Source organism: Haliaeetus leucocephalus, unplaced genomic scaffold (assembly GCF_000737465.1).
Source record: "Haliaeetus leucocephalus isolate CR32 unplaced genomic scaffold, Haliaeetus_leucocephalus-4.0 Scaffold141, whole genome shotgun sequence".
Lineage (NCBI taxonomy): Eukaryota > Metazoa > Chordata > Aves > Accipitriformes > Accipitridae > Haliaeetus > Haliaeetus leucocephalus.
Genome location: NW_010972577.1, coordinates 2603368 through 2620591, shown reverse-complemented (window position 1 = coordinate 2620591; position 17224 = coordinate 2603368). Strand labels below are relative to the sequence as shown.

Below are 17224 nucleotides of genomic sequence, written 5' to 3'. Positions count from 1 at the left end.
AAGAGTAAAGAAGAATGATAGGTCTCAAATCTCAAGCTATTAATTCCTGCAGATCTGTCGATGTTGGCAGAAGTCAGTGCTTTGTGTTAACCAAGGAGTTAAACCGCCTACTGAATACCAAAGCTCTAGGAATCAGCATTCTGCATCATCTTTCTAACTTCTGCCATTCAACAATTTATATCTAGAACAGACTCTTCTCGCATACTGGCAGTCGCCCCCATCTACTGATCAAAAATACTCAAACAGCAAAATACAATTTTAAACCACTCCTGCAATTTTTTTTTTAACCAGTTCAACTCACAGTTGCAGTTTCCAAGTTACACAGTTTGTAGGTTGAATGTTGGAATCACTGACATCACTGTCAAAAGTCCCAGATTTACAGGAATAAAGCTAAGATTTGTCTCTGGTTGGTTTGTTTGTTTACAATGGCTCCTCCCTGTCTTTCTAGAGTGGGGCTGCATTGAAGATAGGATTGTGTCACATCCTATTTTCACAAACAGAAGCAATGAATTTGTTAAAAACCAGCATACATAGAGGATGTATAAAAGAAATGTATGTATTCTGTTTTTAAGGTTCTGGTCTTTACTCATATTTTGCTTTGTTATTTTTTTCCTACTTTTCTTGTTTTTTCAAGTATTTTCATTTCTGTTAACTTCTGCATTCACAAGGATCTTCAGGTCAAATAAAACAACCAGAAAACTTTGTATAACCTGCAATACAACTACAACATAAACTTAGAATAGAATATTTCAGTTGGAAGGGACCTACGATGATCATCTAGTCCAACTGCCTGACTAATTCAGGGCTGACCAAAAGTTAAAACAAATTATTAAGGGCATTGTCCAAATGCCTCTTAAACACTGACAGGCTTGGGGCATCGACCACCTCTCTAGGAAACCTGTTCCAGTGTCTGACCACCCTCTCAGTAAAGAAATGCTTCCTAATGTCCAGTCTAACCCTCCCCTGGCGCAGCTTTGAACCATTCCCACACATCCTATCCCTGGATCCCAGGGAGAAGAGCTCAGCACCTCCCTCTCCACGTCCCCTCCTCAGGAAGCTGTAGGGAGCAATGAGGTCGCCCCTCTGCCTCCTTTTCTCCAAACCAGACAAGCCCAAAGTCCTTAGCTGCTCCTCACAGGACATTCCTTCCAGCCCTTTCACCAGCTTTGTTGCCCTCCTCTGGAGGCATTCGAGGACCTTCGCATCCTTCTGAAATCGTGGGGCCCAGAACTGCCCACAGTACTCCAGGTGAGGCTGCACAGATGTTGAATGCGGTGGGATAACCACCTCTTTTGACCAGCTGCTTTGATGCACCCCAGGATGCGGTTTGTCCTCTTGGCTACCAGGGCACATAAACCATGGGATTTCTACAGTTACATATTTAATGAGATATTTCTGACCCTTTCCATCTCTGAAAAAAAAAGCTGGTGATCAAACAAGACTTTGTGAAGTCTAAATTAATCCAATTCAACTTCAGGCAACTGAGACATTTGGATTAGGAAAAAAACCACTCTCTACTATCAAGAGAGAAATACCTCCTGAAGATAATTCATCTCACCTAAGTGCTGACCACAATCAGCACTAACTGGACTCACTTGTCTCTCTAATGCTACATTTTCTATATAGGCATTGAGAATTTGCTGTCACCACACTGGCCAAACAAACAAAGAAATCTCTTGGGCAAAAATACTGTCTTCCCATAGACTATGTATACACAGCAACAGGATACAAAGATTATTTGGTCCCTCTCATCTTGACCTGGTTTATTTTAATACCAAAGTTCTGCTTTCGTAAGAGGCTCACAGTATCTCCTTCTCCAGACAAAAAGAGAGTGGGACAGAAATACATGCAGTCTAAAACTTCATCTCACTTTCTTCCCTGAACTTGGTCATATAACTGACATAATTCTACCAGACAAAAAAGGTATAACTATTTCAGGTTATGTCCTATTCTTAGTGCTGTAACACAAAATCCTAGTACCTTTCAAAGACTAGGATTTTTATCTACTCGATTAGACAAAAGTTTAGTTCTTAATCTTTTATTAATAATAAGGTTAGGGTCACTGACTAGTGTTCTCTGTGAGACAAAACTTCTTAGAAAATGGTTGCTGGAATTTGAAACTATGGTTTTGCCTGGACTTTTCAGCTTGAGAGATGAGTCAAATTATCACTGAGTCAATAGTTAAATCATTCCCACAAATCTACCATAATTAATTATATAGGAGACACTCTCATGGATTTAACTGCATGAATCATCAGACGCTGTGTATCTTTTCCCCATGATCTCCTAATGTATTTCTCTTTGCTGTAAAATACTTTTGGGTGTTGCTGTTTAATTTTAAAACTAATATCTGATGTTGATTGTCTGACAATAATAAAGTAGATTCTTTTTCCCCGTGAAAGAAAAAGGGAACTCAACCCAAGGTTTTCTTAGTCATGAAGAAAATAATTTGAGTCATGACTTTTGGTGGTTTAAAATGTTGCTTGATTGTTGTTATTCTGTGATTCTCTGAGTCTAAGCTCAAGTGAGAACAAGTGAAGAGAAAAATGAAGAGAAAAACAGTGTCTTCAAAGCCAAAACCTGAGATGTCACCAACAGTAGTCACTGGTATCTTTTTTAAGCCTTTGGACTTTGCACAGGTGAGTAATTTAATTGTGTATTAAATCTTAGAGTGCTGTTGCCCAGTCTGGTTATCCCCTCAATGCTAAAATGTAAGTTTTCGCCTCACGTGTCAATTTTATCTCCATTAATATGGCTTTTTCTATTAAGAAACATTCAACCAATGTTTTTTCAGGGCATAGATATTTCAATGCCATTTAATCTGCCGCACAATTGAATTTAAAGCTTCCAGTGAATCACTGATAAAAATAGAGGGGAAATGCGTTTCCACTTAATGTACATCTCTCAGTGTCCTCTTATGAAAGTTCTTTGTCATTCTGAGCATCTTCTAAATATCTGAAAATCTATCTTGTTCATGAAACAGTATCTAAGGCTTTTAATAAAATTATTCATGCCCTCCCCAAGCCTTAAAGTGACAGTCCACAGTTTTGACTGTAGCGAAAGGCTTGGGATTTTGGGGCCTTTCTGAATTTTAGAGTGTCAGGGGATCAGCAGATACAGCTTTCTGAGTGAAGGTATGGATCAGATATTGTAGCTTGGCACTGATACTGAAGTGATGCAGAGGAAAGAGTCTGAGACAAGATTTGTCTGAACAGGCTGCAGACATTAATGATGGATACTTTACTTCACTATGCCTAACTTTGAAAAGAGATATATTTGATCTTGAACAGTAGCTATTTAAGCCAATGTACTTCCTCTATGCTGAACAGACTTTGGCATCTTTACACCATTAACAAATCTGCCTCATGTTTTCTTTCCCTATAGACACTACATTTCTCTTCTGTCATTTTTTTCCTAGGTGGAACTAAGAAAGCCAGAGAAGCAGAAGGAAAAGAAGATTAGAAAAAAAGATGCACCAATTTTACAAGAATCTACTATAGAATAGACTTGACAGGTTTGTTCAGCAACTCTAGCTTAAATGTATAGATCTGAGAGATAAATCTGCTACCAAGTTAATCTTTGATGTGAATTCAGTCTACTTTTATTCTTAAGAGATCTTGAGATAAAGATGACAGTTTCATGTGTCATTTTTCAGTCATTAGTCTTCTTAAAATAACAGAGTGCAGCTGAAAAAGTGAAAATTACTGGATTTTGACCAATTTGTCTTCCTTAGTCCCACTTACCATTTGCAGTTTTATTGTGCCTCTTTAGCTTGTTTTCATTCTGTCTGCAAGACGTTCTGAAGATACTATCTTTCTTACTGTAGATATTATATACCAGTAATACAGTCATTTTGTTTCTAAGCTACTTTAGTATGCCATTACAAGTGGGTTTCCTCTAGTCTAACCTTGACATTTTAATGCTAGCCATTAAGTCTGATGTTACCCCACAGGCTCATTTATAGTCAGCAAAGAGAAATAAGATCCAACAAAGCAATTCAACTCACCTTAAGATAGATACCTAGGATAGAGCAGATGAATAGCCATGGAAGATAAAGAGAACCATGGCTGCCTAGCAGAGACATAGAAATCTAGCTTTTACACATAAACACTGAGCTGTTATGAATCCCAGTCTCCCTTACTCACTTTTCTGCTTACCTCCCTGTCTCTGGGGTACAGACACAGAAACTGATTGAAAGATCCTACTCTCTCTAGATGTCAGCGGGGTCAGTCCATCCTGCCTTCAGATTGCCGAAAGCCCTATTTCCCTATCCATAGAGACCGTGATCAAACCCAAATGGTCTGCTACCTGCAACACCCTCTGCCTGGCTGTTCCACACTTTCCTATTCTTATTCCATGATGGTCTGTCTTATCCCATTCCCGCTCTGAGCCTGAGGTCACCCAGTACCTCACTGGAGATAGACTTATAGTCCTATCAGAGCTGATTTTATAAATAAGAAGCCTTCAAATGATAGAAAATAACTAGCAATTTCAAGTTGCAGAACAAGGGAAGCCAGTCAATGCATTTAAAATCCTTATGATCCAATGATCAAATAGGCAGTTTATATGTGCATTTCAGTTTTTGTACAAATAGGTCTTACAAGCTTCACCAAAATTTATTTCCATTTTATGGCTCCATTACCTTATAGTTATACAATTCATAGGCGGTTTAAGGCATTCTCAAAAATGTTTCTGAGAGATTACAAATATTAATTCAATATGGTCATTCATTATTATGACTGCCTTTTACAAATATTGAATCTCCTTTATAGAAGGGGTTATAAATAAAAAATCAGACTACAATAAACATCAACCCACAGAAAACTGCATTTTTTACCCTATGTGTCAGCATGTGTCTGCTCATTTTTCTCTGTCCAGGAATCATCTCAGCTATGCAGAATGCAAATAATCATCAATATTTTTATTTGAAGTTCAATTTTAATGAGATTTTCATGAGTTTTTTATTTAGGTCAAGGACTTCGCATTATCCTTTGCTCAAAAAACCCCACCCAAGCTATATGTGAGTGGCAAAGAACTTACACCCAGGCCACATATTTTATGTTCAAATTAATTCAAACTAATGAATGATATGAAAAAGTGATAGCTTAATCCTGAAGAGATTAAAATGTATGCAAAAGAGTGGTTTAGACTTCATGGTGCAGAATCACATTTTCTCACTGGATTTATCATTGCTAGAAACTCATGTACACCTAGCCTTGGGCTCAAACAGCCTCCAACTTATCAAACTTGAATTCAATTTTTACAGTTAAACACCTCTGCAAATATTTTTATATGGCATAATCTCAGAGGTCAGCACACTTACGCATTAGATAATGAAAGGATGGATAATTCTTTATATTTTTGGATCCATTGGATACTTCAGCAATGTTCAATGAAAGTTAGTAAGTAAATGCATTTCCCACATATTAAATTCTGAACCAGGCTGAGGTTTCTTAAATATCATCACCCACAATTTTCTTCTTTTTCCTTCACTTCTCATGTCCTTCTTCAGTGTATCAGACCACTTGGCTTTCCTTCTACTCAGTGTTTTGCACTGACCATTCAACATAATCCTCTGCAGGGAGCTGCCAGCCTCAGTCAAGGTGTTCAGTTTTTTGCTCACGAGTGGCTCCTTGCCTAAGGGCCGCTATCTTTTCCTTGCACGGCTTATCAGTTCCCGTTTAAATCAGCATCCACTTCAGCACATTACTAGCCCTCCTTCTGTCTCGCTCCTCAGCCATCACTTTGTCCCCCTGTGCCATTCTGTCTTAATCACTCACCTCAGTAGGTTATTCAGCATATATTTGGGGCAGCACGTCTGAGGGAATAGCTGTCATCACCTTATGCTTGCACCAAGCACCCTTCAGAGCCCTCCCAACACCTGCACTCATGGCCTCACAGCAGCTCATCCCTGAACTGAGGTATTCAAATTGCATTGCAAATTTCACTGTCTAATTTTATTGGTTTCTCATGGCCCTTCAGATATACCTTCAATGCATACATATAAACCGATACATACCAGCCGTCCTTCATAAACATATTTTCCTAATTCAGTCCTCTATTTTTCCATGCTAAATTCCAGTTTGTCTCTTTCATTGCTTCACAACATTCACACTCACAAACCTCAGGAGCTTTTCCTCTACTAGTCTGAGGCAGTACTTTTTGCAACAGTATAGGGTCAAGGATGATCTTGCATGAGCCTGCTGCTTCTCATTGCTGCTGTGCCATTATGAGGCACACTCTTGTAATTCATAGCCAGCAGTTTCCACAACCATAGGCATTTCCATGTCCTTTACGAGGACATCTTTACTAAGATCACAAACACAAAATGCGTTTTATTTTGTGACTTTATTTTCTTGAACTACATATTGAAGATACTTTCAGTACCTTCTTAGCACAGGCCTCAATCATTATTTATTTGCTATTCTAGATCACCTATAAAATATTTGTTTGAGACTCTCTGGTCATTTCTCTGTGTAACTACTCACTCGATGATTTAATAAATTCATCCTTGCATTTTCCCTCCATGTCAAAGAATAAAGCCCCGTGGTGTGTTCTGTAATTCAAGTGTATGCATTATTAGATACTTGTCATCTTAATATAGTGGCACTAGTCCACATTTGAAGGGAAATCCACTAGTGTATTATACACTCTTCTGCAGCAGTTCCAGTCCTGAGTGTGTATTCCTTATGCATCCCAAATAAAATCAGCAGCATCCCAGCAGCAGCTGATTTCTGTTTGGGGCATAGAGAGTCTAGACTGCTGTGCCAGTAAGCTGGACTTGTTAATTAGGAGGCCACCAGCAATTTTTATGTTTCCATCTGCATTCTGCTCGGTGGCATGTTTGGAGGAATTTGTGTCAGTTTTGTTCACAACTTGATGTGTACATGGAATATTTGTGAATACTCAGCAAAACATTTTATTCTATAAACCAGTATATTTGAAGTTTTAGAGCAAATGTTAGAGTAGTTTGAAAGATGACGGGTCTATACCTCTTTCCAATGCTCTCTAAAATTCTCAGATATGTGAAAACGAAACAACAACAATCTTATGTTGGGAGCTAACGGTGCTCCACCTCTGACAGTGAAACTTTTGGGTTCCAAACTAGTATTGACATTTTACTACGTTCATGACTAGTAGAGGAAAAGGGTAAAAGAATACACTTTACTCACCCAAGGAGCTTGACTGAATGAATTTTCCATTTAGATCCTGCTTTCTGGGAGTGTCTATAGATTCCTTCTTTGTAAAGGAAAAAATCTTCATACACTTTCATTATAGCTAAAAAACAATAGGAAAAATCAACACAGTCAGCAAATATTGTTTCTAGTTTGCTCCTTGCATTTTACCAGTGAGATTTTTGTTGTGTGTTGGACTGCCTAAGTGTACTTTGTAATTACACTATATTCACTAATTTCTCAGAAGTTCCCTGCTGTGAGTGAACTGAGTGAACTATTCTAACAGAGTTCTCTCAAAGGTCTCTTGTCAAATTAATTGAGATTCCCTGTCATGGAAACTCCCTATCATGGACTTCTTCCAATACAGTAAGAAGAAATATTGCCTCGTGTAGGTTTACATACGCTTTCTCAATTCCAGTGAAATCCAGCTTATTAACACAAATCTCCTCAAGGTTCATGTATAAAACCCTCAGTTCTGACAAGCATCTGCATATTCAAGAAAAGTATTTAACAGGCAATGTATATCCTGTGAAATATGGTGAAGTGATATGTATGCCTTTTTCTGAAACTCACAGTTCATTTAAGTACACACCAATCTCCTTATGGAAAACTAGATTGTATGTATGTTCATCCTGACTTTCAGCTAAAAGTGTGGAAAAAAAACCCTGTGTCCATAAAAATGTAAAGCCAAAGAGCTGAAGAACTGGAAATTTTGTGTAAGAGAATGAAGATTACAATTTGCTTTTTATGTCTATTCATTATTTCCTAGGAACACCATTCACTTGTTTTTTAAGAAAAATGTTTTCGGTTTCTTTTCCACATTTGTTCTGCCACCTTAGTACCATTTGCTTTGCTATATGGTGGGTTACCAGATCCAGAGAAATGAAAATATTTTCCAGGTCTACATTACCTTTTGATTCCGGTGAATCAGAAGTATTAAATGCAAGCTTAACTCCAACTTACCTTTAGCTTATGATTTTAACAGTCTTAGACTGCCACACAGCTTGGAACATGAGAATTAGTGAAATCCAGTTTCCTAAAGTCTTGCACCTTGGGTGTCCCATAAAGTTACACTGACCATTTTTATGTGGTTGGAGCATTTATAACATGTGCCTGGTATAGATCTGTGATATCCAGTAAGGTGAGCTCATGCTGCAGTTTTTTCTGTCTGGCACACTTTCAAATTTCTTTTTCCTACCTGAATATTTTCATAAACTTGAAGGAAATGAACTATCTTTACAACCTCTTGGCCTCTATCATACTTGGCTGAAAACAGAAAACATTCACAAATTTTAGGGGATGAAAGACAGCAGCTCAAAACACAGTCAAATGAGCCCATTTGCCCAGGAAACCTGGCTAAAAATATACTTTGCTAATGAGGTTGCTCACATAAAAAATGTATGCCGATAGCAACACACAGGGCAGCCATGATGCTACCTAGGTGGCAAGTCTGGGGGAGAGCTATATCAGTTAAAGCAGAAAAAAAGGTAAATGCTTTTAATGACTAACGTTACAGCTTCTGCCGAGTTGCCTGCAGAACCAGAGCTTGCACATACTGACAGCAACAGACCAAGGGGAAAATAGCACAAACTTTATTCTTAGTTTCTAGCTGCAAGCTCAGGAGTCCATTAGAGCTCTCTGCAAAGGTTTCCCCCCTCCCCCTGCCCCCAAGCTCACCAGTGTATAAAGCCAGGAGTTTAACTCTATGTAAAACACCAGCTGTCGAGGTTTTTGAGCTGCAGGGGAGCCTGCGGAGGGAGAGCTTTGAAGTGTTGCAAAGGACCAGAAAGGGGGAAGAAGACTCCCACTGGCCTTAATCCAGGTGAGGGTGTCAGAGGGGAAGTGAAGGCGATGAGTCATTCAAAAAAATCACTGTAGAGGCTTCCCTGGCTCTTGTTTTGATACCTCAGCCAAAGGGAGGCAAAGAAACAAGGGGGAGTGCAAGGACTGCAAAATTCACGTCTCCCATGGGAGGTCTGAGGTTAGAAGATCTCAGCTATGGTCAGGCTGAGACAGGAGAAGGTAGTTTCATTTCTAAGTCACATTGCTCTTTGAAATCAAGGTCCATATGTTCAGTTTCAGAAAACAATTTATTCTTTATCAGCAGCTCTAAATCAAACACATGTTCTTGGCTCTGTGAAGAAATATAATACCTAAATCATTTCCACTGAAATGAAACAGAAAATCTTGACGTGTGTTTCCAGAATAGCCCATGTGAGAGAATTTTATCCATGATTACATACTATATCTACATTTTGTGTGTGTGTGTGTGTATGTATGTATATATTTGCATATATATGTATATGTGTGTGTGTATATATATATATATACACCCTTCAATCAGGAGCTCAATAATGGTACGGTCTTTGGCGTTAAGTGGGCTGGGTACATGAAATGTAGGGTGGACAGAGAGATGATAATTCAAAATCAAGCACTGAGACATTTTTATTTATTCAGTGACTTTGTCCTGATATGGACTGTGACTTGGACAGGATAAGATGATCACAGTCCACCAGCTGACTTTGTTCCCTCCCATGTAGAAGAGACTTTGGATTTTCTAAAATGAATGGATTAATTATTAATGAATCGGAAGAGAGAGCAATTTTCGTAAGGTTGACTGTAGCTCATGCATGAGCTACCTCAGTCATGCTGAGCTGTCAGACCTATGCATATAAATGCAGCAAATTATAAGATTCATTCCACTATGGACTCCTCTGCATAAAATTCTTAAATAAGAATTTGTGGCTCTAAGACATACAAAGATACAAAAAACTAAAAGTAGTTGCTACAAAAGGAACTAAAGTGTAGTACTGTACATTAATGTAGCCTAGTGCTTTCTCCAGATCTTTTTCTTGTGTCAGAAAATGAAATACTTCTTTCTTCCAAGATCATGATAACTGAAATTAGAAGTTTTGTAGGGTCAAAACTGTGATGTATTGCCAACAATGTGTCAGCTTTTCTTTTGACTGAGACTGACTAATGTGACAGAAAGGATTATTTTCCTACGTCAGCACTATAACTATCAGAGTATTTGCTAAAGTTCATTAAAAAATAAAAGATGAATGGGCAATATTAGATTGTCCATTTGAATGTTTTCAAAGCATTAATGAAACTTTACTATGTTTATTTGAAAATAGATTTTTAAAAAAAACTGGTGTTTCTTTGTCTGCATCTGAAAGTGCTAATTGCTCGGTTCCTGTACCATATAAAACAATGACGTATGTCAGAGAGAAACTGTCACTCAAACTTGAAAGCTGTATAACAGAAAGTTTTCAATTACATTCCTACACCTACTGTTTCACAATTGTTAAAAAATACATATTTTTCTTAACTTTAAATATGCCCAGAAATCCAAGTACATTCATCATCAAACTGGATGACTTTCTACATCATGGTCTTGAAAGGATCTTGAATATTTTCCAGACATTAAACATTATTTTGTATATTAGATAAGACTGGACAGAAGCACTTTGTAGTTCTTGAGGAACAACAAGTGAATGAATAATGGAAAAATCTCTTTCAGTAGCTGAAGATCATTTGCAGGATGTTTTGAAAAAAAACCAAAACACACCACCATGATGTGGTTTTAAAATCAGAATTATGCCCTGATTGCATTTGTAGTACAGGAAGATAAAGGAGAGAATCAGTGACAAATTATTGGGTCATAACTGTGACTCATTTAAAAAAATCTCATTATAGCAAAAAGAAAAAATGAAAAGTGATTTCATTCAGTGATGCACACTCTCGGTTATATACTCTTCTTTAGATCTAGATTTTTCCACATACAGCATTACCTTAACCTGATACAGACATTTTCTCTGAAAAAGCATTGACCTTTCAAAAATTTGTATGAATTATTGAGTGGTTAAAACCTAACAAATGGCTGAATATAGATTATTTCATGTGGAAGATTCAGTACTCACAGATTAATCCAGCAAAATGTTGTATGCATGGACTACGAATACAATATTAAAGAGGGGTCTGAAATTTTATCTTGAGGATCCTAATTTTTTAATTTTCTTAAAACCAGCAGAAGTTACTGTGTTCACTTCTAGATCAAATGCAGTGTAGGAAAGAATATTTCCCTTGAGCAAACAAACTTGGCCAGAACAAAAAAGACTGATAATATTGATCTTTTTAAGTCCGAGCTTCTGATTAATTGCAACTGCCCACGTAAAGAGCTTTAAGAGGTAATTTCAACTCCGTGATGCACTGAAATGAATTAAATCTAATCATCAAGACCATTTCCATAATAAACTGGAGGTTATGATAAATCATTATATAATTGAGGGCAGTAGAAATTCAGAATTCCCTGAAGTAGAATGCTTTGGTTTTGCATCAGCCATCCATTCATGAGGGGTGGACATCCTGCACCATGACCTTTCCCCACCACCCCAAACCCACATCCCTCAACCTCTCCAGTGACACTGGCCTGGGGTGTGAGCAGGAACCTGCATTTTCGGGTGCTGCCAGCACCATCCATGACTGCAAACAGACAGTATTGAGGCTAAATAACGTTTTGCTGTCACTCACTCCCTGCTGAAGTCTCTTTATTTCTCTTAGAGGTCAGGGATCTTCGTTGCAGGGTTCAGCAGAAGAATTCAAAACTGTTAGCCCTCTAAAACCAACAAGAGCATCTGGGCTCCAAAAAGGGGAAATTCTGGGGGGCATTCCAGCACGAAATGATTTCCTGGAGGGCCCGTATACTGCAGCGTTGCCTTCAGAGGAGAGCAGGCTTGGTGGGTTGGCCTCAGCCGGTGGGAGAATTGATCCCAGCCCTAGAGAGCAGAGCTTTGCTAACATTTAACTCCTCCTGCACAGCCCCAAATTGCTATTTCATCAATGAGCAAAGAACTGTTGTGGGGAAAAGGCACATTTCCAGCACAGAGATTTTGCACAAATTTTCAACAAATTCAGGTCAAGGTCCTTTTACTCATTATTTTACTCATTATGCAGTACAGCTGCCTCTAGGGCCACTACTTGCCCACCAAGCACCCCTGGATGAACTACAGTGCATACGTCTGTTTTATTCCCTGTGGAATACAGTTTGTGTTTTCTAATATTTTGATACAAGTACGTTTCACCCTTTAATTATTGCAATAATAATATTATCATCTTCCAAACTTACCATACCTTGCACTGGTCCTTTGTCCATGATTTCTTTCATTATATCGGTTTCCTGAGAGGAGGTGAGAGCAGCAGCAAAGAGGGCAAGGGAAGAGAATACATTCTATTAAATAAAATTAAAACTCATACTAATTTATTGTTGTGTACATATATATCTCTCTATGGTATAAATGTCCCATTGTACTTGTATTTCTGCTAGAGAATATTTGGTTTACCAAATGAACAAAACCTTCAGAAACATGTTTAAGAAGCACTAATGCCCAGTTACGACTGCATACTTTCTTTTCCATCTCTAATTTCTGCAGGACCACAAAGCAGCAGCTTTAAAGAGATGATGTAAAATTCAGAAACCATAAAGAATTTAGACTTTTGTGAAAGTATAAGGGCAATATAAAGGAAAATTCACAGCTCTAGTCTTCAAGTAAAGTGAACATATTTCCATATGCCAGATAATTTTCAAGCCCCAAAGGAGAAAAATGAGTGAGACGATGGGTGAACAGTATGAACTTACTTTTGAGGAGACCCTGTAGTGAGAGGCACACCGGTATAACCGATTGGATTTTTCTAAAGCATTGGGACACGGCCCGTTTGTATAGTTTTTTCCATATTCACTTGACACATAACAGTGATTTTCACTTGATGGCTCCAGGTGATTGTTCCAAAATGATGGATAACAAGCGTAGGATACAACCCTGTTCAGATATTAACAAAAAAAAAAAGTTGATAAGAAGCTTGCTTAAACATGTTTGCAGTTTTATTTCAAGCTTTTAATTATTTTACAACTGTCATATTTCAAGTAAATTTACAGAGGAGTCCCTCATTCTTCAAAAGTGTGAATGTCTCATATCTTCAGCTGGAAGGTGTTTGCTTCGATTCATATGCGTGATGTTTATGATTAAGTTTCAGTTGCGGTAGTCCTTTTCCCACCCTTCTATAAATTTCCAATGTCGTCAACAGGATCCAGTTAGCGAAAATGGCTTGTGAACTAGACATATTTGCAGCAGAAAAATTTTAAGGGAAATGAACCATTTTCTAGTTTTATCTACATTTTCTACAGGAATGCTGGTGAAAAGCTACAGTCTTTGTATTTCTTTTAGCTAAAAAGTCTCTGACCTTCCATTTTTCTGACAATGTAAAGGGAACATTTGCTCACATTTTTGTGAACATTTGTTGAGATAAAAAGTCTTATATTCATTTTTTAAAGGTTTGAGTACAAATAATTGATGTCCTTCTGGCATATGAGTAAATGTGGTGCTTTGAAGCACAGGTTAAGAGCTCTCAGTGCATCCAGGAATGGAAAGGAGCAATGAAGTCTGTTTCTTTCAAGTAGCTGATCCTGAATTGTTCAGCCATTTTGACTGTTTGACTAATTGAACATCCTTTTTACTTCAATAAAGTGAAGGAAACAGAGCATATATTTAAAATGCACTTACAAACAATCTGAAATACTTAAATAAAGGCACACTGAATCTTCTACTTTTTATTTTATCCTTCCTATGAGATATTGGGACCTCCTAGTTTTCTATGTTATGCTGCTAGATGTTTCCAAAACAATATACACATTTCTGTGATAATACCGTGGAGGTCTATGAGATGGTTTCTTTTAAAGAGCATAATTAAATAGTTCACTGAAGCATAATATTTTAAAATAGACAGTCCTATAAAAAAGATATGTATTTAAGTAGCTCACCAATTATACTGAACTTTCTGAATCTGAAGAACTGACAACTGTATTTCCATGCAATATGGAGGATAATTATGTTTGCCTGTGTATACTTAGTTGTCAGGATTTTTACAAGATGAGCATATATATGCTTCAGCTACTTTGAATAAGACGTGGCATCTTCTGATTAGCATTTGGTAGTAGAAAAATTGACCCCGAGGAGAATGTCTTTTTGCTTACCAAATTCTTTCTGCCCAAACTAGACCAACACACCCAGGAGCTGCAAAAAGCAATAATTCTGCCTACATGAAAAGGGATTGTGCATCTAAGGTTGTTAGGTTGTTAGGCTGTTATTGCTTAGCTCTTCAATCTACTCACTGGCAAACCCTCTGAAACCCTTTTGAATGTCTGGAGGTATTCTGGATTCCCAGATTTCCAATGGGGAATGGTAAGTATTTAGGCCAAATATACTTGGGTTGTTATTACTAATTTTAAAATTTATTATGCTTTGTTTCTATTCCTGGGTAGAAGGAAACCTTTGGTTTATATATGTATACATATACAATGTTTATAAATTGTATCTATCTCTATATACATAATCATTCTAGTCACCACTGATCACAGATTTCCAAAAGAAATAAAGGATTGCTGCTGAGTGCAGTCAGGCTTGCAAGGCAGGTAAGGTGAGCAAACAGAGTCCTCAGAGCATGACCTAGCATAAGCATGGCAGGAGTAGGTGATTGCAACCCAGTGTAAGGAATAGTATGACACCTATTCCTCAGGTGTACTTAGAAACACCTCAGAGGGAGACAACAGAGAAATTCATTCCTGGGGTAGGGGATTTTTTCCCCCTCCTTTCCATTGGAGTGTCCCCCTGGATTTGTCACAGGTTCTGCATGGATGGGTCTTAATTCTATGGCAATAAACCTGAAGTACCAAATACGCATGACCACACTGGCCCTGTGTGATAATCCAGACATGATGACTCATTCTGAACTAACAGTCACTTTTGAATCTTTTCACTAACCATAGTTTCTGCAGTCATGAGTAACATAATTTAACAGCACTTTGCTGAAACATGAGTTTGGACATGCTGAAGCATCAGCACAACAGTAAACATTAGAAATTTTTCAAGGAGAAGAAATTGCCAGCAGAGTCACAGAAGAAAAACAGAAATAAATGTGAATGTGTTTATGTGTACATATACATACACATATACAAATATACTACTAGAAGCAAGCAGCATTCAGGGAGAAGCAGCAAAAGTCTGCAGTGTGTTCATACACTCTTGGCAGAATGCATCTGAAGTTATGTTTATGTGTTCAATCCAATGAAAATTTTTGTGGTTTTATTGTATTTATATGTTTGAATTGCGAGATGAGAACATAATCTAAAATATTAGGTTATGTTATTAGCAAGTTGGCCAAGACTAATAACAATAATATCCTTATCATACCCTGCAATTGCTAGGAGCCCAAGGTACAAAACAGATCAAGCCCTGATTAGAAGCAGTATTTGCATTCAAGTGTGTAACCTTTTTACTACCTGAAAATGAAAAATTTCTTCCTCATTCTTAAAGACTATAAGCTTTTAATTTCCCTTAGCAGATAAAATAGATGTTTTCAAACCACATTGATTCCTCCCAAATTATTGCTTGTAACTGAAATGCCTAAAATTAATAATAATTAGAAATAGAATACAGATTTATTCTTTAATTAATGGAGGAAGACAGAGAGAGACAGTGAGAGTTAAACAGCAATTCAGCTCCATTTATAGCAGATTTCACTGTTAAATGAGTGCTCAGTGGTTCTGAAAAGTCAGGTCTCAGCACTGTCCAAACCTCATTGAGCTTTATGGAAGTCTTCCATTGACTTCACTGGGGATAGTTTAGGCCAGCACTTGATTTTCCTGAAAATCTATCAAAAACCTGAGATAAGTACACTTCAGAAATCAGAAAACCAGAAGCTTTAAAACAGCATCAAACGCATGCTGTGAAAATTTACAAGCCCACACAGAAAATCAATGTGCTTTCTCCCTGTTGTAAGGTACGGAGATAATGAAAAAAATGATTGCAATATACTGACTCATAAAATAAAAGTCACCTGAAAGTATGAGGAAGCAAGCACTATTTAACAGGGCTCATTCAAAAGACACTTCAGACTTTTATGCCATAAATTTCCATTTTTTTCTTTGTCAAAGGTAAAAAGTTATGGATTATGGGGCTTCAGCTACAAAAAATATTCAGTTATCAGTCCAGTGAAGCAAAAACGTTCTTTTCTTTTTTTGATACTATTTGCTCTTGGCTACTGTCAGAGACAAACTATTGGGCTAGATGGGCCCTTGCTCAGACCCAGCATAGCCATTTTTTTGTTCTTCCAGTATCTGTCCTCACAGATATTTGGATATTTTCCTTAAGGTATTTATTTGTGTCTGGAACTGTTGGAAGAGGATTTGAAATATCATTTGAACTTGAGGAAAGAAAATCAGGATTTAGAAATGTTGTTTATAAAAATAGGTAAGTAGAGATATTTTCATGTGTGGTACTTTGATGGCACATCAATGGTCGGGGATAAGAATAGGGAGCAGGCAAAGGTCTGTAAGAGTGCAGTGATGTTGTACATGTTGGAGCTGGCTCCATGGGGACAAGAAAGCTGGAGGAATGACTAAGAAAATAGTCTTGGACTGTGGCGATTTACTGGAGATCCAAACAGTCTCCAAAAATTTGTGATGGTTCTCATAACTGCCCTGCAGATTTTTTTACTCAGTCAGCTGCAAGAGGCTGGTGAATACCATGAGGCATCTCAGGTGACTGAGCAATAATGCAAGTACTTAGGATGTTGGAGGCGAAAAGTCAGTTCACAGGTGTGCTCTGGTGAGCTGAGGTGCCCTGTCTTTATGCTTCCAGGCTTACACCAGTCAGAAAGCCTGCTCTGCACACACTTTCACACTGGTACTCTGGTCGGTCAGGCAGCAATCTTCTCACGACTGCATTTACACCAGCACAAGCTCCTGTGTGGGTACAGCTAGGTTGATAACAAAATGCCCCATACAGCTTCAGCCTGCCTTGCTTTCCTTATAGAAATAAGCTAACTCTTGTATACTTAAACTGCCTCTGCAGAACAGGCTGCGTCACTAACCACACTGCTTCAGGTAAAAAAAAAATACAGCTTTCTGGTATAGGAAAAATCTTATTATTATGGGCTTGTGGTAGTTATGCCCATACAGGGATAACAGTCAGAGGGAACAGAAGACTAGGAGG

General features: G+C 37.9%; 1 protein-coding gene across 1 annotated transcript in view; it reads right to left on the bottom strand.

Moving 5' to 3' along the window:
* Positions 1-17224, bottom strand: part of TINAG (tubulointerstitial nephritis antigen) — a 46065-nt gene that overhangs the window by 9839 nt on the left and 19002 nt on the right. The window contains exons 7-9 of the mRNA XM_010561095.1: positions 12814-12994; positions 12309-12354; positions 7173-7278 (exon numbers count right to left, since the gene is read on the bottom strand). Of these exons, the coding sequence (XP_010559397.1) occupies positions 7173-7278; positions 12309-12354; positions 12814-12994 (333 nt within the window). The remainder of the gene's footprint in view (positions 1-7172; positions 7279-12308; positions 12355-12813; positions 12995-17224) is intronic.